At 34.4% G+C, this 27,153-nt stretch overlaps 3 protein-coding genes across 3 annotated transcripts; 2 read left to right on the top strand and 1 right to left on the bottom strand.

Annotated features, from left to right (window-relative positions):
* Positions 1–629: 629 nt before the first annotated feature.
* On the bottom strand, positions 630–6,795 carry LOC144837608 (uncharacterized). The gene is made up of 11 exons (XM_078692798.1): positions 6,660–6,795; positions 4,398–6,118; positions 3,950–4,026; positions 3,712–3,817; positions 3,430–3,508; positions 3,011–3,150; positions 2,640–2,802; positions 2,407–2,496; positions 1,965–2,033; positions 1,449–1,534; positions 630–1,155 (listed from the first exon to the last, which is right to left on the bottom strand). The coding sequence occupies exons 2-11, from the start codon at positions 6,085–6,087 to the stop codon at positions 1,001–1,003; spliced, it is 2,655 nt and encodes an 884-aa protein (XP_078548924.1). The 5' UTR covers positions 6,088–6,118; positions 6,660–6,795; the 3' UTR covers positions 630–1,000.
* An 80-nt stretch (positions 6,796–6,875) lies between these two features.
* On the top strand, positions 6,876–10,074 carry LOC144837301 (protein Dr1-like). Its single transcript, XM_078692351.1, has 4 exons — positions 6,876–6,982; positions 7,338–7,672; positions 8,035–8,198; positions 8,685–10,074. Exons 2-4 carry the CDS (start codon positions 7,444–7,446, stop codon positions 8,823–8,825), a joined length of 534 nt encoding a protein of 177 aa, XP_078548477.1. The 5' UTR covers positions 6,876–6,982; positions 7,338–7,443; the 3' UTR covers positions 8,826–10,074.
* A 4,364-nt stretch (positions 10,075–14,438) lies between these two features.
* On the top strand, positions 14,439–26,819 carry LOC144837697 (ADAMTS-like protein 2). The gene is made up of 18 exons (XM_078692914.1): positions 14,439–14,484; positions 14,658–14,884; positions 17,737–17,822; positions 17,965–18,025; positions 18,318–18,414; positions 18,518–18,657; positions 19,800–19,923; positions 20,176–20,253; positions 20,631–20,818; positions 20,925–21,663; positions 21,902–22,057; positions 22,145–22,271; positions 22,778–22,985; positions 23,386–23,544; positions 24,169–24,333; positions 24,574–24,768; positions 25,228–25,384; positions 25,820–26,819. Exons 2-18 carry the CDS (start codon positions 14,774–14,776, stop codon positions 25,930–25,932), a joined length of 2,904 nt encoding a protein of 967 aa, XP_078549040.1. The 5' UTR covers positions 14,439–14,484; positions 14,658–14,773; the 3' UTR covers positions 25,933–26,819.
* The last annotated feature ends 334 nt before the right edge of the window (positions 26,820–27,153 follow it).

Genomic DNA, 27,153 nt, shown 5'->3' with positions numbered 1-27,153 from the left:
CGTATTAAGGAGACACCCTCATATTAAGGGGACACCCTCGTATAAAGGGGACACCCTCGTATTAAGGAGACACCCTCATATTAAGGGGACACCCTCGTATTAAGGAGACACCCTCATATTAAGGGGACACCCTCGTATAAAGGGGACACACTCATATTAAGGAGACACCCTCATATTAAGGAAACACCCTCATATTAAGGGGAAACTTTCATGTCAAACTAACAAGGGGCAGTATAGGCCTATTATGTTTAAGCAATACAGTCAACCCTTTTTAGTGGACACCTCTATTAAGAGGACATTTTGTTGTGTCCCAAAGATGTTGGTTCTACTGTATCATTTTTAAAATCAAATATGGTATTTATTTCACTTTGAGAAGTATAACACAATCATTTGTTTGTTGAAGACAACACTTTCAGTTTTAGTCGTAGTCACTGTAATGAATGTATGGAAAATCCCTGACATAAACAGAGGAAATCCGCCAATGTAAAAAAGGGGAAATCCTCTGATGTGTAAGAAAGGGGAAATCCCTCATGTAATGACTTTCAAAAATTCATTTGTGCATCGATTTTGTTCAATGTGTTGACTTTTATTAACATTTATACAAAAAAAAAAGAAGCAAACACAAGATGTGCACAATTTGTATTTTTTTATTAGAAAATGTAAAATTAATTAATTAATCCTTTCTTAAATCACTAAAATATATTATCACTGCCTGACAGGATCTGCATGTGTAAAGTGTCATTTCATTTATTCACAAGGTTTCTGAGGCATGTTTACAGTATACTACATACATTAGATTATTGTTCACTCATTGTAAAGCATATTATATTCACACAGTTAATGTAAATTTGATTATACTACATACATTACAAATTATTGTATTATATTCAAAGAGTTTATGTAAAGTTGAAAGTTCAATATTTGTTTTCTGTGATTTTTTGTTATCATAGAAAAGTTATGAAAGGCAGAGGGTGCCCTTTAATTTATTGTCATAAAAGATTCAATCATCATCTGTATCTGAATCACTTTCAATAAATTCTACAGATGTTATAATTAATCCCTTTTCTTTTTCTGTCTTTTTTGCCTTTTCTTCTTGTTTCCTTGCTTTTTCTTTCATTATAGGTAAAACTTCATCCGCAATATAATCCAAAATTTCTATAAAAAAACACCAAAATATTTAAGATTAGTAAATAAATCAGATCTTATTTGATGAACCATTTTTTATTTGAAATAACATGCTATCGTTCAAACATTGTATTAGTATTCATATACAAGTGAAATGTCTCATACTTTCCTCTGGTATAATCCCACCCCTCTAGAATAAAGGGGTGGGATTATACTGGGACTACCCAGGAATATACCTGTGTAATCAGATATAAATAAGGGGTGGGATTAGACCCGAAGTGGGATTATACCAGAGGATATACATTAAGTGTAGTAGAACATACGATCTAGATCTTTATAATGATGTCTTGGAACATGCTTGCTTTTAATAGTATACCAACGAGATCGTAGTTTTTGAGGAGAAACTTTCCTGAAAACAAATAAAAAATAACTAAAATTATTAAATCGTTAATTAAAGGATATGTAATTATTGCAAAAAATTATTATAGATACAAGTTATAGTGTAGTGGCACTGTGGTTGATATACTATACCAATCCCAGGATTTTTTATTTTATGCCTGCCAATACAGCAACAATCTTATTTGGTTTATAAATTTTGATTTTCCCACCCTTTCATTTCATTTATTTATTTCCCACACATTGAACAAGATAGAACCTTAATTGACAAGTCATGTATTTGCTGTTGGATGATGTGGGAAAAAAGAAAGAAATTCTATGACCATCACATTCTAGTATTCTACTTGTTTAATATCCAGAAGCCATCATAGACTACTGGCCCTTTCACAATAACAATGGTTTAATTGAAAATTATAAAAGAAATAGAGAAACAAATATCTAACTTTTTAAATTCTGGCAAAAGAGCCAACCAATCAATTTCTTCTTCATCATGAATATTCATTTCATAAATCCTGTGAAAATAATTACAGAAACAACAAAAAATTCATTCTTAAATTAAAAAAAATTAAAGACCATTGAAAGAACTAGGTTAGAGTTATTGTGTACATTGTCATTAATCCAAGAAATAAACCAAGCCCGTAGCCAGGGAGGTTAGAATGTTTGAACAAACAACACTTTTTCCCAAAATGCCCTTTTAAAACTAGCTACAGTCTCTCTATTTTGCCCTTTTTGTGAAAAAAAAGAAGAACCCTCTGTAAAAATCCTGGCTACGAGCTTGCAAAACAATAAATGTAAATAGTCCAGTAGCTTAGATTGACTTATCTTACTTCTGACCAGAAGTTCAGATTCATCCAGGGCCATTTGTTGTCATTACTATTCTTTTACCTTTCAATCAATCTGACATCATCTGTTTTAGTCCAGGGGTCCTTTTCCAAGATTGTTTCCCCATGAGATAGACCACTCAGGATTGCCAACCTAAAACATAGAAAATAAATAAATAATTAATACAACTTCATTAATGTTAGCTGATCCTGTGTCCAAAAGCACTAGCAGATTTCTTTCTTTGCAAGTACTGAAATTCATAGCCTCTCCTTTCTGTTTTTTGGTCATCAACTCACCATTGATGCCTACACTGCTTAGCCTCTCTTGTCGGCACTTTCTTCTGTACCTTCTCCCATGGGATGTTATAATACCATGCCTCAGACCCCAAGTCCCCTGATACAAGTTCTAGAACTGCCTCCGTTAACTGCCTACACTCATTTTTTGTCCAGACACCAAGAGCTGAAGTATGTAAATGCAAGTACAAATTTGAGATAATAGGAAAATAAATGGCGATGTAATGATAGTGTGACATAGATGGCGCTGTTAACATGATGTTAATCAACGATGGTGGCGATAAAGATTATACAACGTTCAAGTTGAAAATGTATTCAACTGTTTGTTGTAATGGTATTTTATTTTAAATTGCTAAAAAATCTAGATTTATTACTTTTATTAGCAGCGATGCCAAACCGAAAGCAATTGACGACTGAATTTTCTGCCCTGTCAATCAAACGACCTATTTTTGTCCACTTGCTTCCATATTTGGCATGTAGGCGTGCAACAGCTTTTACTTCCTCACTGGTATACCTTAAAGAGAACAGTAATTACAAATTCAGGTTGTTATCTAAAAATGGCCAAGTGTAGTGTGTTTTAATTCATAGTAAATGACTCTGAATGACTCAAGTTCTTCCTGAAAATAACCCACTAATACGACCTACGGGTCGTATAGTGCATTACAACAGTATAGTATCATTAGGAAGCCAGCTTTGAACATGACAAATAAGAAGAATATTTCTGAAATTGTTATAATTATATTTTGGGATCCACTTTGTATGTGCAAATGATACCATCAAAACATTTACTTACCTTCCCTTATAGTTGTTTTTATCAAAGATTTTTCTGCAACGGTAGTAAATATTTAGGAGTGGCCGATCTATACCATTACCTAGACAAAACAATATAATATTAAATGACAATGCTGGTAGGTAGGCCTACTAAAATAATAAGCTAGCTACCTAGGTAGTGCATTGTTTTTCTCTTGTTATACCATTTAAGACAAGAAATGACATGCTTTAATGTTTTTAAAGTATGCATTATTTTTTACAAAATGTTTAAAGTTGCAGGGAAAATGTCTTTAAAGGTACGCACCTAATTTATGGTACATGTCTTTGTCTTTGGTGAGATGCGAGTAATTACCCTCTTCTTCATACTGCTTTGGAAATATTAATTTATCACAATCATAAACTTCAACTTCCTGCAAAAGAGAATTGGGTTAAAATACTGGCTGCATGGTTAATACCTTCATGAGTGAATCTCACTCACTTAAACTGTGTACTGTAGTTCTAATTTTTCATTAGAGTGTGAATGAGGCCTTAGATATCTTTACCTGACAGAATTTGCTCATATTAACTTTAAGAATTTCATCCTCCCATTTCTTCCACATCCCCTTCATTACTTTCATTCCTAGGTTAAAAAACAATGCAAAGAAATGAATAACCATTTTATCCATATACTAAACGGCTAACACAGCTTGAAACAAAATGACTTTGTTTTCTTATAGTGCAAGATACCCAATATTGATATATAACTAAAATGCCTATTGTTAATATACCAATGAAATAAAAATGTTCTTGAATACAATTGTATTTCTAGATGTGATAAGAGACTAAAGTTTTTTTTAAAAAGGTATTTAAAATAAAATATTGTACATACTGCAATTATGATCATAGTAGTGAATAAGTATAAATTACTTTTAGTTAAATACTTTTATAATTTAAATTAAGTTTTTGACATATTCCTATTTGTATTAAGGTAATATAAACAAAACATATTACCCATTGCTCTAAGTTTGTTGACTTGTTCTTTTGATGTGGGTGTCATACCAAAATCATGCAATTTGGCTGATGGAAACGTTTCAAAACCTTTTTCAAGAAATATATCCAAAGACAATTTAGCATAACCTGTGAAATTATCAGTAGAGGAGTTTCCAATTAAAGAATGATTATTTGATTGGAGTTCATTATCAGAAACTTTGTTGAATTTTGTCCTTTTCTTTTGAGAAAGCGAAATGTCTTCGACATCTTTCCTTTTCTTTCTTTTTTTCTTTTGCAAAGTTTCATCTGAACTATCTGTGAACATTTCTTTTGAATGACCGTCGTCAGCAAGAGTATGAATGTTAGGATCATCAACTCTGTTCAAGGAATCTTCTTGTCTATCGTCTTTATCTAGGCTGTGTTTCTTCTTTTTCTTCTTCTTCTTTGAAGAAAGAGAAATCTCTTCTTCCATTTCTCTTTGTATTGTATTGTTACTAGAGTGGACCTGCCTTGAACTTTCTGCAGTCTGGGTATGATTGTCAGAATCATCAACTGAGGTCAAGGAATCTTCACATCTTTCATCTAAGTTGTGCTTCTTTTTCTTCTTCTTTGGTGAAAGAGAAATCTCTTTTGTATTGTTGCTAGAGTGGACCTGCCTTGAACTCTCTCCAGTCTGATTATGATTTTCAGAATCATAAACTGAGGTGAAGGAATCTCCACATCTATCATCTAAGTTGTGCCTCTTCTTTTTCTTCTTCTTTGGTGAAAGAGAAATCTGTTTTGTATTGTTGCTAGAGTGGACCTGCCTTGAACTCTCTCCAGTCTGATTATGATTTTCAGAATCATCAACTGAGGTGAAGGAATCTCCACATCTTTCATCTAAGTTGTGCTTCTTTTTCTTCTTCTTTGGTGAAAGAGAAATCTGTTTTGTATTGTTACTAGAGTGGACCTGCCTTGAACTCTTTCCAGTCTGGGTATGATTGTCAGAATCATCAACTGAGGTCAAGGAATCTTCACATCTATCATCTAAGTTGTGCTTCTTTTTCTTCTTCTTTGGTGAAAGAGAAATCTGTTTTGTATTGTTACTAGAGTGGACCTGCCTTGAACTCTCTCCAGTCTGATTATGATTTTCAGAATCATCAACTGAGGTGAAGGAATCTTCACATCTATCATCTAAGTTGTGCCTCTTCTTTTTCTTTTTCTTTTGTGAAAGAGAAATCTGTTTTGTATTGTTACTAGAGTGGACCTGCCTTGAACTCTTTCCAGTCTGAGTATGAATGTCAGAATCATCAACTGAGGTCAAGGAATCTTCACATCTATCATCTAAGTTGTGCTTCTTCTTTTTCTTCTTCTTTGGTGAAAGAGAAATCTCTTCTTCCTCTTGACTTTCCATCTCTAAATTAGTTGGAGATCCAATGTTATCTTTAATGGTCTCTTTTGCATGCTTTTGCTTTGATCTATCTTCTGTTGTTTTAGTGGAATGGTCAGAATCATTAACTAAGTGACTGTGCTTCTTTTTCTTTTTTCTTTTGGGTGAAACACAGTGAGAGTCAATAACAAGTTCATTGGAGTCATCAATATTTTCTAATCTGTCACGAGGAGACTTTTTCTTGTGTTTTTCTTTAACACTTTGATCAACATACTCTTTTGTAATTGCATTGTCTACTGTTTTATTGTTTCTTCTTTTCGCTTTCTTCTTTAAGCCTCCCATCTTTATGCTAATATCATATTTTCCAATAGTCCTATTAAATACAATAAAAGAATACTTACAATCACAATTATTGTCATACTTTAACTAGGCCTACTCTGAATTTAAACAAAACTTTTGAATTCTGAAAGTAGACATACGTATTCTATAGACTAATGTAGTAATGAATTTATTAATAATTCAGTCAACAAGAAGTAGGCCATATATATAATGAGTTCTCTAAAGAAAGTTCACTATTTAATTTAAATATTATTTAATAATTATTTCTGAAAACACTTTAAAAGAGAATATAATTATCAATATATAAAATTATATAGTAGGTACAGTACACTTAATTACAGGGCGGTATGGATTTGAGATAGGCCTACCTAGCTAGGCCCCAGAGGATTATCTCCCATCTTCACAACGCTGTTACTGACAGTGTATGACTATGATCTTGTTCACTTAACTATGATCCACACACAGGCCTAGCCTAGCTAGGCCTACTACTACTAGCTAGAGAGGGCCTAGGCCCTACCTCTAAGTAGGCCTAGTATGTAAACCGTGTCTAAAAAACGTACGGGGTTGAGAATTACCTTGTTTTGGCAGTTCGAAACGTATTACTATCTGATTGTGCTTAATAGTAAACAACAAAACATTGGTTAGGCCTAGTAGTAGACTAGAGTAGTAGGCCAGCTACGAAGCCCAGTCATCTGTCCAATTCCAATATACCACCACCACGTGAAAAACGTTTTGTGTATTATTATGAGAGGGCGCCATCTACCATGTATTGCTTTAAAAATTAAAAGTAATGGGAAACAAATTTCAGACCCTGCTGTCCTGAGAAGACTTCTTCGTTTTATTATTGAATATTAATTATATAAAGTAGTTACACGTCATCATTAAATTCTGGTAATAGGTAAGATAATGTTAGTTTCTAACTATTTATCAATGCAATATTAAACTAGGCCTAGGCATACATAGGCTCATAGCCTAGTAGGCTAGGCCTACCCTAGCTAGGCTGCTAACATTTTTTTTTACAACCAACAAGAGAGGTGGTGGGTAACCGGAGTAGGAGTGTAATGAGGTTCAACGCAAAGGCCAGGCCTAGCTTAAGTGGTGTATGGGATTCAACACAAAACTAATTTATTATTAAATAGACTGTATATCACTTTAAATGATCAAGTTGTATGAATTTGAATCCGATACAGTAGTGACTGCTTATCATCTTCATCTTATAATATTTCATATGTTTTCTTATGTAATACGAATAGGTTAAATATTTTCTGACGTCATTGCAAATTCATTTAAGTTCCTGTTGAGATGATCTTCAATAGATCCTGACAAAAACTTTTCAAAAATACATCCTTACATTCCAAGATGGCAGAAGCTAATCAAGGTCAACAACCCGATGAAGAGTTGACAGTACCACGCGCAGCTTTAAATAAAATGATTAAAGAACTGTTACCACATACTCGCGTTGCAAATGATGCTCGTGAACTGATCCTAAACTGCTGCACAGAGTTCATCCACCTGATTGCGTCGGAGGCGAATGAAGTGTGTAATAAACAAACAAAGAAGACAATATCTCCAGATCATGTGTTATCAGGTAAAAATGGTGGATTATTTGGTGTAACCATACATATATTATAGTAAACTGGTTGTTTTTTTTGTTTTTCTTTTAGGAAAATTGCCAAGCAAATTCATTCACTATCCTTTAAATTGGCAATCCTTTTTACAGAAGAAAAACATACACTGGATGCTCTACTGTACACATAAACAAAATTTTTATTACAAGTCTTTTGTGGTCAAACACTCTTACTTACGGACGTCACACCCCTATTTAGTGATGTTACCCCCACCTATTTTGAGACACCCTATTAGAGGAAAACTTTCTGAATTTGAATTCCCCAAACTATTTGATCTCTTAATTCAGTTGAATAATAATAATAATTGTTCTTTTGTTCACAGCACTAGAAAGACTAGGCTATGCTGCTTACCTGGATGACTGTAGATCTGTCTTACAAGAATGCAAGACAGAAGCCGTTAGACGACGCAAAAAAAGTCATCGTTTGGAAAATTTAGGAATACCAGAAGAGGAGTTATTACGCCAACAAGAAGCTCTCTTTGAAGAGGTGTGTATGGTTGTATGTCATGCAGCTGGCCTCCTAATTTTTTTCTTAAATTTTGTGTTCCACACATTTAATTGATTACACTCAAATGAGGTTGTGCACAGTTTAAAGTTTGTCTCCAAACTTGGTCTCCTTCTGCACTTTGTGTTTTTTTTACTAGTGTAATTTTGTTCTTTCATTGTAAATGTTTTGTGTGTGTGCAGGAAAACAATAAAAACAAACAGTAAAGGAAGATGATTATGATATGAGTGAGTGGCCAGGCGGTTAAGACAGTGGAACCGTAATTACGTATCCATAACATTAGCACGGGTTCTTTAAAGAACCTAGTACATCTCTCAAGACAAGTAGGGGGTTACCCTGGTGTACTCGTACATCACAGCTACTGATCGCCCAATATAAATAAATAATAACAATATGGTTTATTAGCCCCATTAGTCATACTTATTCCATTTCATTGGTCATGTTCAACTTTTTAATTGTGTTCTTTAGGCACGGAGACAACAAGCTCTGATAGCACAACAGGAATGGTTGGAAATGCAAGCTGCAGCTGGCCAACAGCCTGACCAGCAACTAATGAATGCACAAGTGATTCCAGGTGGTCATCAAGAAATGCATCCCCCAGAAACATGAGGTTCAACAAAAATATGTAATTAATAATCGGTTAATCTTTAGAAATACATTCTTTGATATTGAGATACTGTACCTTAGATACACAAGAGTTGATGTTAGGCCTGTCAGGTTGTGGGTAAAGTCTTGTACAGTCTGAATGCCTTCCAGCATAAAAGTCTTTTCTCTTGCCTTCCACTCTGTAACCATTTCCACTTCAAACCCTCTACATAGCCTCCTACCTACTACAAGTGCCTGGCAGATCCAGTATTTTTCCTGAAGTGCTGGACTTGATTTTTAAAGGACAACTTGACCAAGGTTCATAGTTTAACAATGTATTAGGGGTGTACACATGATTTCAGAACCATCGCGAAATTAAGGATATCACCGCACGCGATCGCCGTACAGCCGTCACCGTAAATCTTTGGAGACCCAGTTCTTAGATGTATTTCTTAAGTTCTGTCTACACTATCAAACTTTGTGACAACAAATGTGAGGTGTCCATATATTGACATGATGATGTAATATCACTACCATATTTGGGCAAATCACACTTTTTTTGTCAAACTAATAAACTGATAGTGTAGACAGAGCTGCAATGTTGCCAAATATGATCCTAGTTATGTCTTAAAGTTTTGGGGTAATTGAAAAAGAGTTGAATACTGTAAAACAACATGCACTGATTGCCAGAATGCTTAACCTGCAGCCTGAATGATTAAGTTCCACAATACTTGCGATGTTTTTTTTTTTAACCTCTTTGTTTTAACTTTAGTCGGTATATTGCAGCTAGATTCTATGAGCTTAAAAATGTTCAAGCCCGTAACCAGTGGTTTCATAGGGCTTGAACAAACCTTTTTCCTGAAGTGCCCCTTTCAAACTAAAGACTAACGAAAGTTCTAACAATTATAGGCCTGACAATATATAGCCAAGCACATGTCATCTACTACTAGACTAGGCCTAAAACATTAGTTGCTTTAGTATTCTCTGATGCCTGCTCGCATTTACAGAACCCAGTAAAAATACTGGCTACGGCTATGGGATAGACATTGTTGATGCTATCCATGTTGTGTCCATGGGCAATACACGTTTTATTCACTTTGGTTGTTGATGAGCAACACAACAATAATGTTTCATTTATTACGGAAGGGGCTGCAGCCACCACTTTCCACCATTCTAACTGATTGTGTCCGACACAACATGTGCATTTCCACAATTTCTTATATTACATAATGTATAGCATTTTGGTTTTTTGAAATAAAATATTAGAAACAGATTGGTACTTCATTTTTTAGTTTAGGTTCAGAGGAAATAAAACTCTTAACTCGAGTTTGCTTCATTTTTTATTAAATAAAGATACAAGATAACTTTATTGTCAAATAGTTCAACGAAAGATTTTAAATTGGTTTTCTCATGGCAACTTAATATAAAAATAGAATAAAATGGCCAGTACCGCACCGTAATATAGACGCCGCGCCGCACTCCATTTCTTGAGCGTTACGAAGACATTCAACTTTTATCTGTTTCTTCTTCGTTTCGTTTGTAAATAACCTCACCGGTACCGTAAAAAAATATATACACGCCGCGCCGCACTTCTTGAGCGTTACGAAGAAATTAAACTTTCACCTTTTATCGGTTTCGCTTCGTTTTCTTGTTTTTGTAAGCAAAATCGCCAGTGTGACGACATTCTGTTTATTTTGGAAAAATTTGCTTTGTCAATGGGAATAAAACTCGCATTGTTCCGTAAGAAAAATGAGACAATGAATGGATCGTGTATAAATAAATATTACACCGGATAGTGACTGTGAAAAAAAGAATATAATAAATACAGTTACTTACCTTATACTGAAAATGTATTGACAACCGGTATAGGGAAATCCTATACAATAATGCAGCTTTCACATTGTTTGATGTTTGTCTACTCTTCGGCCAATGTATGTTTCCTGTGTTTAAAATTATTATGACCACAATATAATTACAAGCAAAACAAATGTTGTTTATTATTAAAATAAAAAAAAATATCCTTTTTCTAATTGTATAAAGTTCAGGTTATAAGTCTTCTAGGTCGCTTTCACATCTTTTTTCGAAATTATTTGACTATATAGACCTAAACAAACAATTGTTTTTGAATACATTTCTCGGTACTGTGTTTAAATGTCCAGTTTCATAGGAAAATCCTTGATACAGCACCACACGTGAAACATGGAGTGCCTGTATCATAGACCCTAACCAATCTTTCTATAATAATACATGTGAAAAACGCATGCGGAATTATTAATTCTTTTCGCGAAAAGATTTAATAATTCATGAATATCAAAAACCATGAACATTTTTAATCACTGATGATGATGCTGTATTACGGATTGCATTTACAGTAAGCCTACTGGATACGTATTTTCATATGTAAAGATACAGCAATGAGAATTATGTGGTTAATTTTGAACATCGATTTTACTAGATAGAAGTTTAGGTTTTATAAGTTGTAAGGTACTGAATAGCCTTCTATTTTATCGTCACTATCTTTTAGGGTGATAGTTCGGCCCGCCATAGTCAGCAATAAGAAATAATTTTTAATATAGATTCGATATAAGTTAGTTTGTATAAGATAAGTTGTAGGTACTGTATAGCCATCAGGCTACTATCGTTTAGGGTGATAGTTTGGGAAATAATTTTGAATATAGATTAGATATACTGTAAGTAAGTTTTTACATGATAAGTTGTAAGTAGGCCTAGTGTATAGCCTTCTACTTTATCGATACTATCTTTTAGGGTGATAGTTCGGCCCGCCATACTCATCAAAAGTCATGAGTCATACGTCCACAATTTGCTTTTGCAGTGTCCTTAAAGACAATACTGAATAGTTTGTAAGATAGGAAGATATCTCATAGTATCGTTGTCACTTAAATAGCGCCGGATATTTACGGAAGTTACATTCTGTCACCAAGGTACGCGAAGCCAAAAGGGAGTTGCACTACTCAACGTCGGTACAAGGTTTCGTAGAGATCATACTACGTTACCTTTTCAAAACAGTAACCAGTTTAGCATACAATTTTATACATCGTTTTTATAGTTTTCCGGCTTCAAAAATCTTTGATTTTTCTCAGGAGAGCGAGATATTCGGAAAGTTTATCAAGTTAGATTCACAGCGTGCGTTTTTATTGTGCTGTTTCGTTGTTTCATTCGCGGTTTAATTTTATATCCTGAATTCATTAAGGTAGGTATATGTATTGTTATATTATTTGTATACACGTGGATTCACTGTTGTTTTTTTTTTTTTTTATAGAATAGGCTTACTTCTTGGTGTACTTGAGGTGCGCGATCATAAAAACTTCTTGTACGAATTGAGTGGCTTGGAAGTGGGGCTATGATCGAGGGTAGACTTTATTTAGGTGTTTAAATTGATACTCTGAGATTTTAATTAAGCTCTGTCTACAAACTATATGTGACAAAATGAGATGTGCCCATAGACACGATGAAATCATGTCACTACTATTGGGCATATCACTACCATATTTGGGCACATCACACTTTTTGATAGTGTAGACAGAACTCTACATACATTCAGTAGTAGGCCTACCTATTGGCATATACGAGTTTTTTTTTCATTATGATCATATAGTTTTTTTCAAAAACGTCAAAGTTCCCATAATTAGCTGTAATTAATAGGCTATAGACATCTATAGGCCTATGTACACATACTACCAATATTTGATGTGTATTATCTGTTTTATTATGAATGATGGTAAACCTTCCTTGCAAGCTATCCGCAGGCATACCGAGATGTCTAGAATCACTTTTTATGCACCATATCCGTGTGAAAACAACACATCTAGGCCTAAGTTAACACACACAACAGGCATGTAATGTCTGTGGTATGAAAGTGGGTTGGTTCAAACCAATGTACTGTACTATATTCTGAATTTCCTTTTGGTTTGAAGGTCCCGTCTTGTCAATAATCAGACCGTACTACCCGAAGTTCAAGCCGACAATTTAAGATGTTATATGCCATAAACTTATGCTGAGAATCAATGCACTATACGGCACGCTTGGAAAATAAACAAAAAGGTATACATTTCAATTGTTTACAACTATGATTTTTTTCTCTATATCAGAATTTCATGATTGATGGGCCTATTAGATATTAACATTTTTGTGCAGTTTTATCCTTTATGTTGCCTTGTCTACTCTCGACCACCATTGTTAGTACAGTAACAGTAATGCGATAGGTACGCCTAAATCTCTGTAATTAATACGAACAATCATCGGTAAAAATCAAAGAAAACCGTGTATAATTTTTGCATTTGTAGGCCTATAATGTTCTTTACATTGTCTAAATGTTTTTAATTTAGCTATTCATCAAATTGCTAAGAATTTCTGAAATTCTTTATGTATTCTTTTTTTTTTTATTTACATGAGGTACGTTACACTATAAAAGTATCACTATTACCTTGCCAGACACTGAGCATTCCTGTCAATTATCTAGGGGTGTTCAAAAAGCGAAAATATAATGCACGTGATCTTGAACTTTACGTCTGACAAACTAATACAATTTGTCATACAAATTAAATTATTGTCAAATTTACAACTTAACTGCGTTATTGCTGAAAACTATATTTTTTTCCAAGAAAGCGAAATTTGATTTAATTCTATTAGTATAATAAAACGAATACAATTGTCATAAAAATATTTTATTATTTATATTTATATTTGGGTCAGTTAGCAACAATTATAAAGTTGTCGAATTTTGATACACGACTGGAACAATCGATACTCGGAAATTAGGATTCCAAATGGCCCGGCCTTCAACTCGATTGGGTAAACTTGGTGTACGAGTTTGGGAAACTTAATTTGTTTTTACAACCTGAAGTTTTAAATTGAATAATTATTTTGGATAAGGTGTCATTTTAAATTAGTACACATCATTCTTGGTGCTGTACATCCACATATGACAATAACTGCCAGTATCATAGGCAATTATTATATATTATTATATATTATATATATGCCGTATTACAGCATCACATGTGATGTGTGTATCGTGGAATGTTTGGTTAGGGTGTTACACACATGAGATTGAGTATCACTGAATTGAACTATGATACTGGATACAGTATCGAGTAGCGGATAGTTATTATTCAAACGAATTTCGGCAAACAAATTTTATTGCTTCATGGTGCAATATTGTCTTAAGCTCTATCTACACTCATCAAACTAGTTTGACAAAAAAAGTGTGATGTGCCCAAATATGGTAGTGCTATGCCCAAATATGGTAGTGATATGACATCATCATGTCTATATATGGGCACATCACATTTTTTTTCGCAGAAAGTTCGATAGTGTAGCCAGAACTTTAGATTAGTACGGTTGTATTTTGATGAATATAATAATAGACAGGCCTATAAATTAAACACCGGAACATAACAAAAATCCCACCATTGACCAATCGTATGTTCACAGTCGGTCATGTGGTTTATTTTTATTTCCTTCGTGGTTGACGGTCTGTGGGAAAATGGTTCCGTAGAGATTCATATTTTTTTCATTCTGCTGTATATGAGTGTTGAGCTATATGTACTTCTTATATAGTTTTCATCGTATAATTTTCTTTCAGTTTTTCCTTTTAGACACTAATACGATCAACTTGTGGTGTCGATTGATTTTAGTGTGTGACAAGAGAGTGTCAACCAAGGTACGACATGTACTCTAGTGAATTATACAACAAAATACTTTATAGAACATCAATTTTTTAAGTGTATGTCTATACCACGTATGTAATATAATAATCCCTACTAAAAAATGGTACAGTCTAAAGTTATAAACTTTCGTCTTTATTGACAAAATGAATTATTTGGTTTCCCATAGGTCGGTTGAAGTATTTACAATTTTCCAAAGCTGGCTTAGGAAAAGGAAGGAACAGAATTTTTCGTCCCTTTCTTTTGGTGATATCATCAAGGGAGCGAGTAGCAAGAACATAGACAATGATGGCCAGAGGAAAGCTATCTCTATGCATGTTTATAGGTTTAACCATTCTATCGGTTATGTTATACGAAGTTTGCTCAAACCCGTTGTTGCCATCAATTTCATCGAAGGTGAGTAATTGAAAATATAATTATTTTCAATAGAGGTTTTAGAACAAAACAATTAAATATAGAAATACAACTTCGCAATACAACTTAATGTGTCTTCACCAGTTGACAAATTAATAACAAACTAAGAGTTAAAATGTGGTGGTGAAGAACTTTGTGTGTTAATATGTGGTGCAGTAGTAGTGTGCAAAGATATTTCCATCTATCGGTTTTCTTTTCAAAAATATATAATAGTATGTGAAAGGGTGAAACAGCATTGGCGTGTTTATAGGGGAAACTTCGAATTTCGATTAACTTTACAAAAATTTGTTCAATAATTCAGAAAGTGTTTTAAAATGTACTTAATATCTGTAAGATACGTATTATTTATTATACGTATTTGTATTCATATTTCGTTTGTATCTTCCAAACCACACCCCTACCAGTTTGTGAACTTTCTGGATCAAACAGTTAGCTCTATATTTTAGGTCTATATTTAGTTTTGTACCGCACCTTTTCTACCCCACTTACGGTACATCAATCATCTAAAAATGTTGGGTGAGGTAGATAAACATTTTTCCAAAAATATCAAGATTAATGTAGAGTTGTATATGAAATTTAAAAAAAAACATGTTTTTATAATTTTGAAATGCTTGTTTTAGATGTAATTGATTTTTTAAAAGTTGAATAATTATTTTGTGTGTACAATGCAATAATGGGTGTTGACGCCCCTTGTGTAAACTTCGGAGATTTGAAAGTGGTATGAGCTAAGCTAAGTTATTATATGTATCAATTTCGTGGAATTAGTTTATCGTCGTTACATATTTATTGACGATGCACAGGCAACCTGTTGTTTGAGACGTACCAGGTACCCTTGTTCCTTCTCTTCAAACCATAACCTAACCAATTTGTACCAGATCCGATTCTGATAACGTATAATGTTCCTCTTCATGTCATTTTGTATTTCAATTCGACTGGGACCTTTCAAAGGTGTGTAGAGTGACCCTCAGAGGTCATAAATAGCAGACTGTCAAATTAGGCATGTAATTCATATTTTCACATTTACACGGATTCTTTGTTTTGCTCTGAGCCTGCGATGGGATTTGTCTGTAGACACAGAATGCAATCTACCCAATGCAATCTCAGATCATGGGAAGGGTACTTGTTGATGAATGAGGAAATTAGTCCATGTGTCAGAAAATATTGAACTGTGTCTGTTTGTTGATGACGTAATAAAGCGACTTGTTGGATTGTTGCATTCCAGAATTCTACCGAATGCATCTTTGTATCAAAGTGTCATTTCAATCCATCTGGCGGTTTCCGAGGCTTTTGTGCTTAAACAGTATTTCTTTTGAAAACTGCGCATTAATATCGTACGATTAATAGAAACATTCGTTTCGCTTCGCTTCGGGTTAGACAGATGTTTAAGTGTCTTTGATATAAAATGTTATTGTTATGGAATTTACAGTGGCATTTATGTAAAAATGAAGGTTAAGATACCTGGTATTCTCATTTTATTTACATATTACGCTTTCTTTCGTCTCAGGTAAATTCCAATGTTGTCATTCAATTCAAAATACAGTAGAATCCTTATTAAAGGAACATATTTATTGTTTGTGTTGCGTTAATAGAGTGTCCACGTATACGGCACGGAGGTTGCCCAAACTGCCTAACCGTATTGCGTTAAAACAAATATTTCGTCCCCTTCGGTTCACGAAGTGTCCCCTAGAGAGTCGAGGTTCCATTTTATGTTAAGTATCCCAATTTTCTACTGTCTTGGACAAACAAGTGTTTTCTTTCACGAGAATGCCAGTTTAAAATGCAGATAATAGATTTATGGAAAGAATTTGAATTAATAGACCTATCCTGTTGTATCTTATAAATAAAAAAATTATTAGACAATAACAAATCTCTTTATACAATTGAAATTTATCACTAGGCCTACTACATGTGATTTCGCCACGCGAACCTTCAAACAATATAAGTGTGTTCTGCTGATTTCTGTTATTTAATACGGTAATAACATGGGAATTCTAATTTTCGCAACTTCCATGTTTGTCACAGCCTATATACCAATCAATAGAGCGCTGGTCTATTCAATTAAAAATATGCAATCTGTACGCACTTTCAAAATTTGACCGGAAAGTCCTCTTCCTATTGGCATTCGATGCCGGAAACTTTGTGATATTTATACCTGTCATCTCTCAATGTGTGTTAATGGCCAGAACGATAGATAGCCCTGCTTTTAGTGTAAAACCTTGGATAGAGGTCTTCCAGCCACGCCTGCAATGTTGGAAATAAGTAATCGAATAACAACAACATTTATTTAGAAACAATTCAAGAAATAAAAGCAGCATATACATTAATTACAATAACTAAAATGGTAACATTAAATAAGAACTGTTTCTGGGATTGGAAAAAGAAGTAAAAGAACTTGTCAAATTCCCCTAAACAACAACAAAAAAGCAACTGCATGACAAATCATTAGCTACGCCTACATATGAGATCCTCCTCACGTCGTAAAACATTCAGCATTACAACTGGGGAAATTAGTGGGTGTATGAACTGCATTGACTTTATATATTTATATAACTTTGTTTTTGTTCTATGAGCTCTTAGATTAAGATTTTTTTTTCTCTATTTTGCTATGAATATATTATGTCACCATGATATTCTGAAATAAAAAGATGAATGAAATGAAATGAAATTTGGACACAAAATAGGAGAGTATGAAAAACATCCCTTTTAAAAAATGTTGTTAGAACCCGTTGGATATGAATCTCTGTAGAAAGTATGTCCCGGAATGGTTCCAGCAATTATAAGTGCATAGTATGATTAGACGAAATGATCTTGAACGTATCTTAAAAATTTCATAGGTTGAATCCTGGACTGAGTGGGGGACCTGTAGCCAACAATGTGGTGGAGGAGTATCGGAACGACGTCATATTTGTCATGACAACAGGTATGTGTAAAAATACAACAACATGGTGGCTATCTCGTTCAATTTCGTCTGTGAATCCTAACCCTTTTATCAGTGCCTATATCGTTTACGTGTCTATAACGTTGTTTTCTGTTTATTAATGTTTGATTATTTTTGTTTATAGTGATTCGCTCATAGAGGAGAAATGCGAAGAAACCGTACAATATAAATTGTGCAATTATCAGGTATTGTTAAAATGTATTCACATACAATAGGATCATTTCATAGTGAGCCTACTGTTATTTAAATATGGATGTCAATCCCGAAATAACGATTACAAAAATTCAAGGATCGATCGATTTATCGATTTATGGTACTTATTGGTTGATTTGTCCATATATTTATATATCGATTGACTTAGTAATTTATCTAAATTTTTTATATATTGATTGATTTATTGATTTCTCAATATATTTATATATCGATTGGCTTATTGATTATTATATATTGATTAATTCTGAATTTGTACGAACTTAGAAATGTCCAGGTGGTAAAGAAGGTATTGGTTGGCATCAATTATGTTCTCGTTTTAATAATGTATATTATCATTGGCGGCCGTACAGACCTAGAGTAGGTAAGTAACAAATTTAATTATCAAATGACGTCACACCTTAAATAATCAACAGTAGATGTTTGTACTGTTTAGTTATATTTTTTCTTTATTATATACTTTACAGATGGGGTGAATTCATGTGCGTTACGTTGCTATGCTACGGAGAACATTAAACTTATGGTACAGTTACCGGACATGCACGACGGAAAGTTATGTAGTAACAGAGATATCGAAAGAGGTGTCTGCCAAAATGGAGAGTGTGTTGTAAGTTGCCAGACTGAACTTATTTACGTCGAGCGCAGCATGTACCATCTATAATCATTGAGAAACAAACATTTCGAGATCGAGATCGTTACTATGGTTAACTTGAAATTGGGGTAGTGATGAGGAATGTCGTCGTCTAGCTTTTTGTCATACGCTGATCCTCGCTTACAGTCCTAGTTTTTTTGTGTCACTCCCCGAATATCAGCGTTTTTTTTACGAAATATATTGAGTGCAACACTGAAAGCAGCTGTATATAACTAAATCAGGTTCATTAATTTTGTTTCCCACTAGGACGCAACGCATTAGACGTAAGCGCAACTTAAAGATTCTTTCCCTCTATGGATGCAACACAAGGTTGACCAATATAATGACAAGCATCAGGTTCGGATAACAATAGTCAAATAACTTGCGTTGCGCTTATACGTCATTGTATTGAGTCCTAGTGGGAACCAAGCTTAAGTTAGCTGACCAATGTTCGGATAATCCAACGCTTGTGATTGGTCAAATTAATTGCGTTGCGCTTGATGAACCCTGTGGGAACCAAATTTAAGAAAATTATGACAACCCGATTTGCTGAACTAGTTGATTGCACTTTGTCAACTTTTGGTCTACTGTACTGTTGGCATTATGTAAACCTTTGTACACACTAGTATTTAAAGCGCTATAACTCTTAGAAGAACACACCAGCTCCTTATCATACCATTCAATTTGATTTTATAACGGTAACCAATGCGTCATATTCGTAACATGGAATTGGAAGAACAAAATGTATTACCTCATGTCTCATCAATTTCTAAGTCTGTAAGAATGTTAAGAAGTATGAAGTGGGACTAAGTAGAGTATCATGACATTGTAACACTGGGTTGTGAGTGAATGATAACATCATGTGAACGTGATGTAAAACCACATTACTCATACATGCCATTGCCAAGGAAGACCTAAACAACATCATAACTGACACTCCTTGTACTCCCCAAGTGTTCAGAGTTTAAGAGATCGTTAATTAGGACATTTTTTGCAACGTTTACTGATATGGTTAGAGTACCGACATTTACGGATCGTCCATTAGAACATTTTGTTGAAGTGTTTACCTGATATGGTGAGAGTATCCGAAATTAATTTATAGGTTTATTTATTTTCAGAAAGTAGGATGCGATGGTATACTTAACTCGGACAAAGCGCTAGATGTTTGCGGAGTTTGTGGCGGGAATTCGAGTGTGTGCGAATCCGTTGAGGGAGAATTTCAAACCAATAATCTTAAAGTAGGTAAGATATTAGTATATTTGATTCAAATTCAAACGTTTTTATTCTTGTATGGCGCTTAGGATCTAAGCGTAAAGTTGAACAATTTCCAATTCAATTATATTTATTTAATATTATGTACAGTATATGTATATATAAATAAAACAATGTTACTTAAGTTTTTAATTAAATGTTTGTAATATGATCATTACAAGTGTGTTCTTTTTATTATAACCACATATTATATATTTAGTAAGATAATTATATTTGTTTCAGGTTACAATAAAGTCGTTGAAATTCCAACAGGAGCGAAAAATATTCAAATAGTGGAAAAACGAGGAAAAAATTATCTTGGTGAGCATCAAATTAAAACCATATCAATATAATTAATTTTAAATATTTTCCAAAATAAATGTAAATGTCGCTTGAAAGCTGATAACGCCGCTCTGGTTTCCGGTGCATTGGGTAATGTTCTGTATTCATACATTTATAATATAATATACAGTATTTAGATAGTATGGGTGTGAGAGAGATAACATATTAAAAGTAATACACATAGACTTGTATCTCAATGAATTGCGATATTCAGTTAAGATGTATCTAATGACAGCTGTAGAATCGGGTGGTTTGAAGTAGGCCTATCTGCATGACAAAAAGTATTGTTGAAACATTTCTGGGATCGTTTTTCTTCACTAGGTAAATTATCAATTACTCTATGAATTCGTTTTCAGCACTTCAGAATGGCGTAGGCGATTATTTTTTAAACGGTGGTTGGTTAATAGAACGACCCGGTCAAATTAATATAGCGGGAACGTTGGTCAATTACAGACGACCACAACGAGGGATTTTGGGACGGCTGCATGGAGAATGGGAGACAATAACAGCGCCTGGACCAACAAACACTAGCATCTGCGTAATGGTACTGTACTTTTCTTAAACCTTTTTTTACAGGTAGTTAAAACATTTCGATTTTTTTAGTTTTGTAACACTTTAGGAAACTGATTGTTGTTTGTTTTGTCTGTCAGGTTTTATGTGCAGATACATCTGCTCACATAGCCTACAAGTTTACTTTACCTACCACAAATCAAGAAGCAACGTTCCATGTCGAATCAGTCATTGGAGAAGAGACATATACTAGGCCAACCGAACGCTCTCCATCAATATCGTTTACAACCACCGTTCAGACGACAGAACCAGGTAAGCTGGTCACTGATTTCAATATCAATGAAAGCTTACGTGATGGTATTTCGAAAGACAAGGCATCGCCTCTTCAGTACGACTCTCTTACACCAATAAGGCCAACGTCTGAAATTCCATTTCTTGACGACGTCCACACGACTGAAAGACCTGCTGATCTTATAATTGATATCGAAAGCGATTCAACACATATAGACGAGAATAAGAAGCTTACTTCGAAAAGAAACCACCTCCACACTTCTACACATGCGCACGAAGATCTGGTTGACGTTGGTCTTGGTGAAATAAATTCAACTGAACATCCACCAGAGAACGTACAAATCGGTACGTCTTTTAATATAGACATCAAATCACCAGATGATGGTGAAACTACCACGTCAAGTCAATATGAGAGAGGCACAGAGGTGTTCCGTCTGGGGTATGTTTTATATCCACCAGAGGAATCTGATTCAGAGATGTCCTCTGAATGGTTTGTGCGAGTTTTTCCAGACGCTGTAGAAGATGTTAATGGCGCCGAAGAAACGGTTGTTGAAGACTTCACAGGACCAACTGCTGAGGCTTATGAGAGTAAGACTTTATTTATTGTTTATACAGTATAATATATATAAATAGACAGTTATTATAGTTAAATGAAAAAAGTGACCATTTATAGGGGTTTTCACAATATAGGCCTAATGATTAGCCGTATAGTGTTAAAACTCATATTTCGTACGTTTCATGAGAAAGTGTCCCCATGGGGGTATCTGTGTCCCCAGAACCAATGTTTCTTAAAAGAAGCCTTCTATATTTATTTACTATCGCACAGATACCTCTACCGATGTCATGAATGTAAATCCAAATGGAGCCAGGAACACGTGGACTAACCAACAAAATACGTATCATCCAAATAACGGCGGTATCCAAAGCACGTACACATGGACTACTGCTGGTTCTAGTGACTGCTCAGCAACGTGTACACGAGGTAAGGAGACTCGTATCCATTTTCACATTGCCTAGCAAATCTACATTAAAACTATTAATGTTGCATTGAAATCATTTTGAATTACAGGTGTGACAACGATAAGTCCTTACTGCCAAAGTGAAGATGGTCAACGAGTTAGTGACCATTATTGTGATATAACTATGAAACCAAGTGTTGGGTTTAATGAATGCCTCAACGAACATTGTGAAGCAAGGTAACCTAGCAGATCTCCCAAATTTAATTTATATATTTTTCACCAATAATATTGTATTTTATATCATTCTAATGTTGTACACAAGAACCCCTAATAAGGGGACACCTTCGGGATACAATAAAGTGTAAGTTCTTAATAGGAGGGGTGTCCCCTGAATAAGGATTGGTTGTAGTGTTAATTAAAATTATACTTATCCTCGTTGGTTTCACGAGAAATTCTCAGCTCTTAGTTCCCACTAGGACGCACTACAATGACGTAAGCGCAACGCAAGTAATTTGACCAATCACAAGCGATGGATTTTTCGAACTGTCGCTTTTCATTGGTCTGCTCTCTTGGCGTTGCACTTACGTACTTGCGTTGCACTTCCTCCCTTCGCTGCGTCCTAGTGGAAACCAAGCTTTAATAGAAGTGTCCCCTGAATAAGAATGTCCCAATGAACGGGGTTGTATTGTAGTCCTTTCTTCTTCTCGATTCTCAAAATTGAAAGATATTGTATTGTGTTCCAGATGGGAGGTTAGTCAATGGAGCGGATGTTCCAAGACTTGCGATGAAGGACGAATAAGCCGTCTTATTAATTGTTGGAGAATGATCAAACCTGGCCTGGATACGTCGGTAGACAGTGGACAATGTGCTCACATTCCTAAGCCGAATTCATCCGAACCTTGTGAGAATATTCCGTGTACACCAACATGGCGGTCCTCCGAGTGGAAAAGTGTAAGAGACTGACTCTCTCTGAGTGAAAAATTCAGATATTAAGAGTTGTGGCCACAGTGGCCACTAATTTTATTTCGATCATTATATAGGCCTAGATTTGAAGAATTGTAGAATATGAAACTTCTGCTGTAAAATATATATTTTTTCATTTATAATATTTGTTAATATTTAACTCTTTATATAATTAATATAATAAAGCTCTGTCTACACTATCAGACAAAAAAGTGTGATGTGCCCAAATATGGTAGTGATAAGCTTAAATATGGTAGTGATATGACATCATCATGTTCATGGGCACATCACCTTGTTTTGACACATCATGTTTGATAGTGTAGACAGAGCTTTACACATATAAAGTGACGATTCATTGTATATATACAAATTGATATTTATATCCTAGTGTAATGTTAGCTGTGGAGAAGGATACGAGAATAGAGATGTGAGATGTGTTGGGCCATTCAACATGGCTTGTGATCAGAACACCAAACCCGTGGCAGAGAAACGGTGCGACGCTGGCAGATGCAAGTACCAATGGCATGCGTTATCGGACTGGACATTGGTAAGTTACCTTAATAACGGGTTGTTAGGAATATTATAGAGATAAGTTAGATAGCATAAATTTGCATTGATCGATTCGTTACGCGCGCGTACAAAACCCTACCATGTTCATCAAAATCTAAACGCTCGTCGTATTTTATGCTCTGTCTACACGATCAAACTAGTTTGACAACAAAAATGTAATGTGCTCATGGTAGTGATATGCCCAAATATGGTAGTGATATGACATCATAATCATGTCCATATATGGGCACATCACATTTTTTTTCAAATAAAGTTTGATAGTGTAGACAGGGCTTTAAGCTTTGATGATGTTACAGATGCGTCGATTACGATTGGTCTAGAACAATATAAGCTATTAGACAATGCATACTTACGCTGCGCTTAGCACAAATTTGGTGTAAATTTTCAAATCAATCTATCGTTCGATTTATATAGTCATTATCATACAGTCATTGCTCATTGCGCTTCAAATGCCTTAGAATTACTAACAACAACAGCCACACTCCTTGTAACCGAGAAAATATCAACCATACTTTTCTACACATGTTATGTTATTGCATCTCAATTATTTGTTAAATTGTTTTACATTGGTTGAACTGTATTCTAATTTTTTTTTTATTAGTGTCCCGGTATTTGCGGCGTACAAACGAGAAATCTGGAATGTAGGGATTACAATGGCACGACTGTTACGTCACAGTTTTGTCAAGAAATTGAGCAACGTTATGAAGGTCAATTATGCGGAGCTAAGACTTGCTCAAACCGTTGGGTTCCTCAGCCTTGGTCACCTGTAAGTTAAAAGCTCTGTCTACACTATCAAACTATGACGTGTGACGTACCCTAATATGGTAGTGATATGACATCATCATTTTTTGTCACATATAAAGTTTGATAGTGTAGACAGGGCTTTAGATTTTGTTATGATTGTTTGATAATAATATTTGTCTCAATTGAGGATGATTCGGATTAGGTCCTCTATTATAATATATAGTACAGTATAATTATTTTGGAATGATATGCATTTTTCTAGTGCTCTGCCAAGTGTGGACAAGGAACGCGCACGCGCACTGTGATATGTGCTTCTGTTGAATCCAATAAGATGGTTGTCCAGCCAGAGAATGCAGGTTACTGTTCAGGAATTATGCCATCGAGATCATCACGCTGTTTTAATGGCAATTGTGTCAGCAGGACGGTTGGACAGTGGTTCACATCGAAATGGTCAGAGGTAAGATATAGTTACTATTTCACAGTGGGTTATTATGCAGTAAGGTTCACATCGGAAAGTGTTCAGATGTGTGGTGAATTACTAGTGGCTGCTGCTGTGTGTATTTGTATTGTAGTGTTGGTTCACATTGTAATGTGGATTGGTAAGCAAGGTTACCACCACAGTGCCACTATTCGTACAATACTGAAAATTTACAACCAACGATACCAAATCATTAAACTAAAATAATTGATAATAAATAATTATTTCTATTAAATAGAATATCAATCAAAAAAGCATAATTACATCAAAAAGTCGTGCGGCGTTTTTTGTAAGAAATATTTATTGTTTTATATTAAAAAGTCCACCACCAGTCGTTTCGATTTTTGTCTGAGAGCTCATTAGTATACGTATGAAACGCCATATGTGCCAAAATATTCTTTCTTCTTTTTAATTTCCGTGTTCTTGCTGTTCTTGCAGTGTTCTGTGACGTGCGGGAATGGCTACCGACATAGAGACGTCAAATGTTACTATAAAGGTGTCGAAGTCAATGGATGCTCCAATGTTTCGAAACCAGTGTCACGAATGGTTTGTCACAAATCTGCCTGTTTATTAGTAGCAGCCGCCACAAAATCAGGTTAGTTTAATTTGTTATTACATTTCAAGTGTTTATATAATACAGAATACTTATGAAATAAATATGACAATAGGGCAAGATATGTTACCTTTTGACTATGTTAGATTTCTGACATTTACTGCAGCTATTACTCAAAGTACCATTTATGTCTCTTATAAGTTCTTAATAATACATTAATAACAATAATTTGATTAAACTAAGAGGGAGGAAAAACAAAGCTTGTGTGAAGCAGCCCAAGAAACTATATTTTTTTTGATTTTATGTATATTTTCGACGATCAACTTTCGACTTTCAACACATGACGTCACTTAGTTTTGATTGTTGTCGCCCTGCATGGAAGTTGTCTGCATGTTTGCCTTCGTCTTATAGTCCTGTCCACAAAAAGGGTGTCTAGTATGCCTATCCATTATCCCTCCGTTTTATTCATTTTTACAGTATGTAGAGATGAGCCTGGACAAAGCTGTCCTTACATTCGTGCTTACTCTATAGGCTTATGCCGACTAAAAATGTATAGCGATACGTGCTGTGAAACATGTGCGGCGTTTTAATCATCATCGCTTCGTTGTAGCAGATGAGGACGCTTTTATACGTATTTAGAGCACGTGTTACGTAATTTGATGGCTTGTTTAACACAAATAGAGAATAATTCGATACTGAAAAATGTGTGTGTTTGTGACGATTACCATTTGTGTTTTCAACCAAGCAGTTTTAATTTATATCATAAAGAGTGCTTTTAGTAAGCTATAGTGACATTATCACAAAAAGAAACATGCATTTCACCATTTTTTGATTACATAATGTTTTGCTATGACACAGGTAAGTTTTAAATTAATAGCACTAATTGTAAATAGACTATGTGCAGTTGCAGGTTATTGCGCTATTGCTGTTATTACTGTATTATTATTTACATTTATCCGTAATTATTTTATGTAGGCCTATAAACTAGAGGACTACAGTGTAATTGATGTGTTATTGTGTGTTTTTTATGTACTTTATTGTATGTTCTTGTATTGTATGTTTGTAAACTAGTTGCCGTCATTTCATAATTACGTTTAATTCATACAGCGAAGGGTTTCAAATCATAACATTGTCATCACAATCTATAACATATCTCACCTACAAAAAGGATGACGTGTGAATTGTTGTCTATATCTGGAACTGAGACTGAGAATTTAACAGGTTGAAATTAATGTATGATTTACACGTAAACATGTGTCCTATAACATACGCCCTATACATTTACAAAACTTAGTTTCTTAAGTTTTAAGTGTATGTAACTCCCATGATATTATCATCTCCCACCGTAATTTTAGAGCAAAACAATTACTTTAATAAATCAATTATTCCATTTATGATATTTGTTGATGGATCGCATTGAATTTAATATTTTATAACATCATTGAACTATGTACAGATTAAAAGAAACAGTGTGTAGTTGTAATATATCTTTTTTCTATGAATCAATAATGATCAATACGTCACACAATATCATTTTCCTCTAATCGTATAAGAGTATAGTATGTTATTATTATATGCGCAATTTGAACGATTTGCGCACAGTATAATTCTCTGGATCCTCAGAAATCGAATGCGCAAACCGTATAGTAAGAATAACTACGTCGCGTCATCAGACCGGAAGGTCACAATTTATTTTTTTTTAAACTGGAGGAGTTTCGGTTATATTTTGTTTTAAAACTCTTCAAAAAATTATAAAGCAGTACAGTATTTTAAAGAAATAATCATCATTATCGTCGATATTGTGTAGGCAT

Source organism: Antedon bifida, chromosome 3 (genome assembly GCF_963402885.1).
Source record: "Antedon bifida chromosome 3, ecAntBifi1.1, whole genome shotgun sequence".
Taxonomy (NCBI): Eukaryota; Metazoa; Echinodermata; class Crinoidea; order Comatulida; family Antedonidae; genus Antedon; species Antedon bifida.
The sequence above is the reverse complement of the archived record's forward strand: the minus strand, read 5'-3'. Positions and strand labels throughout refer to the sequence as shown.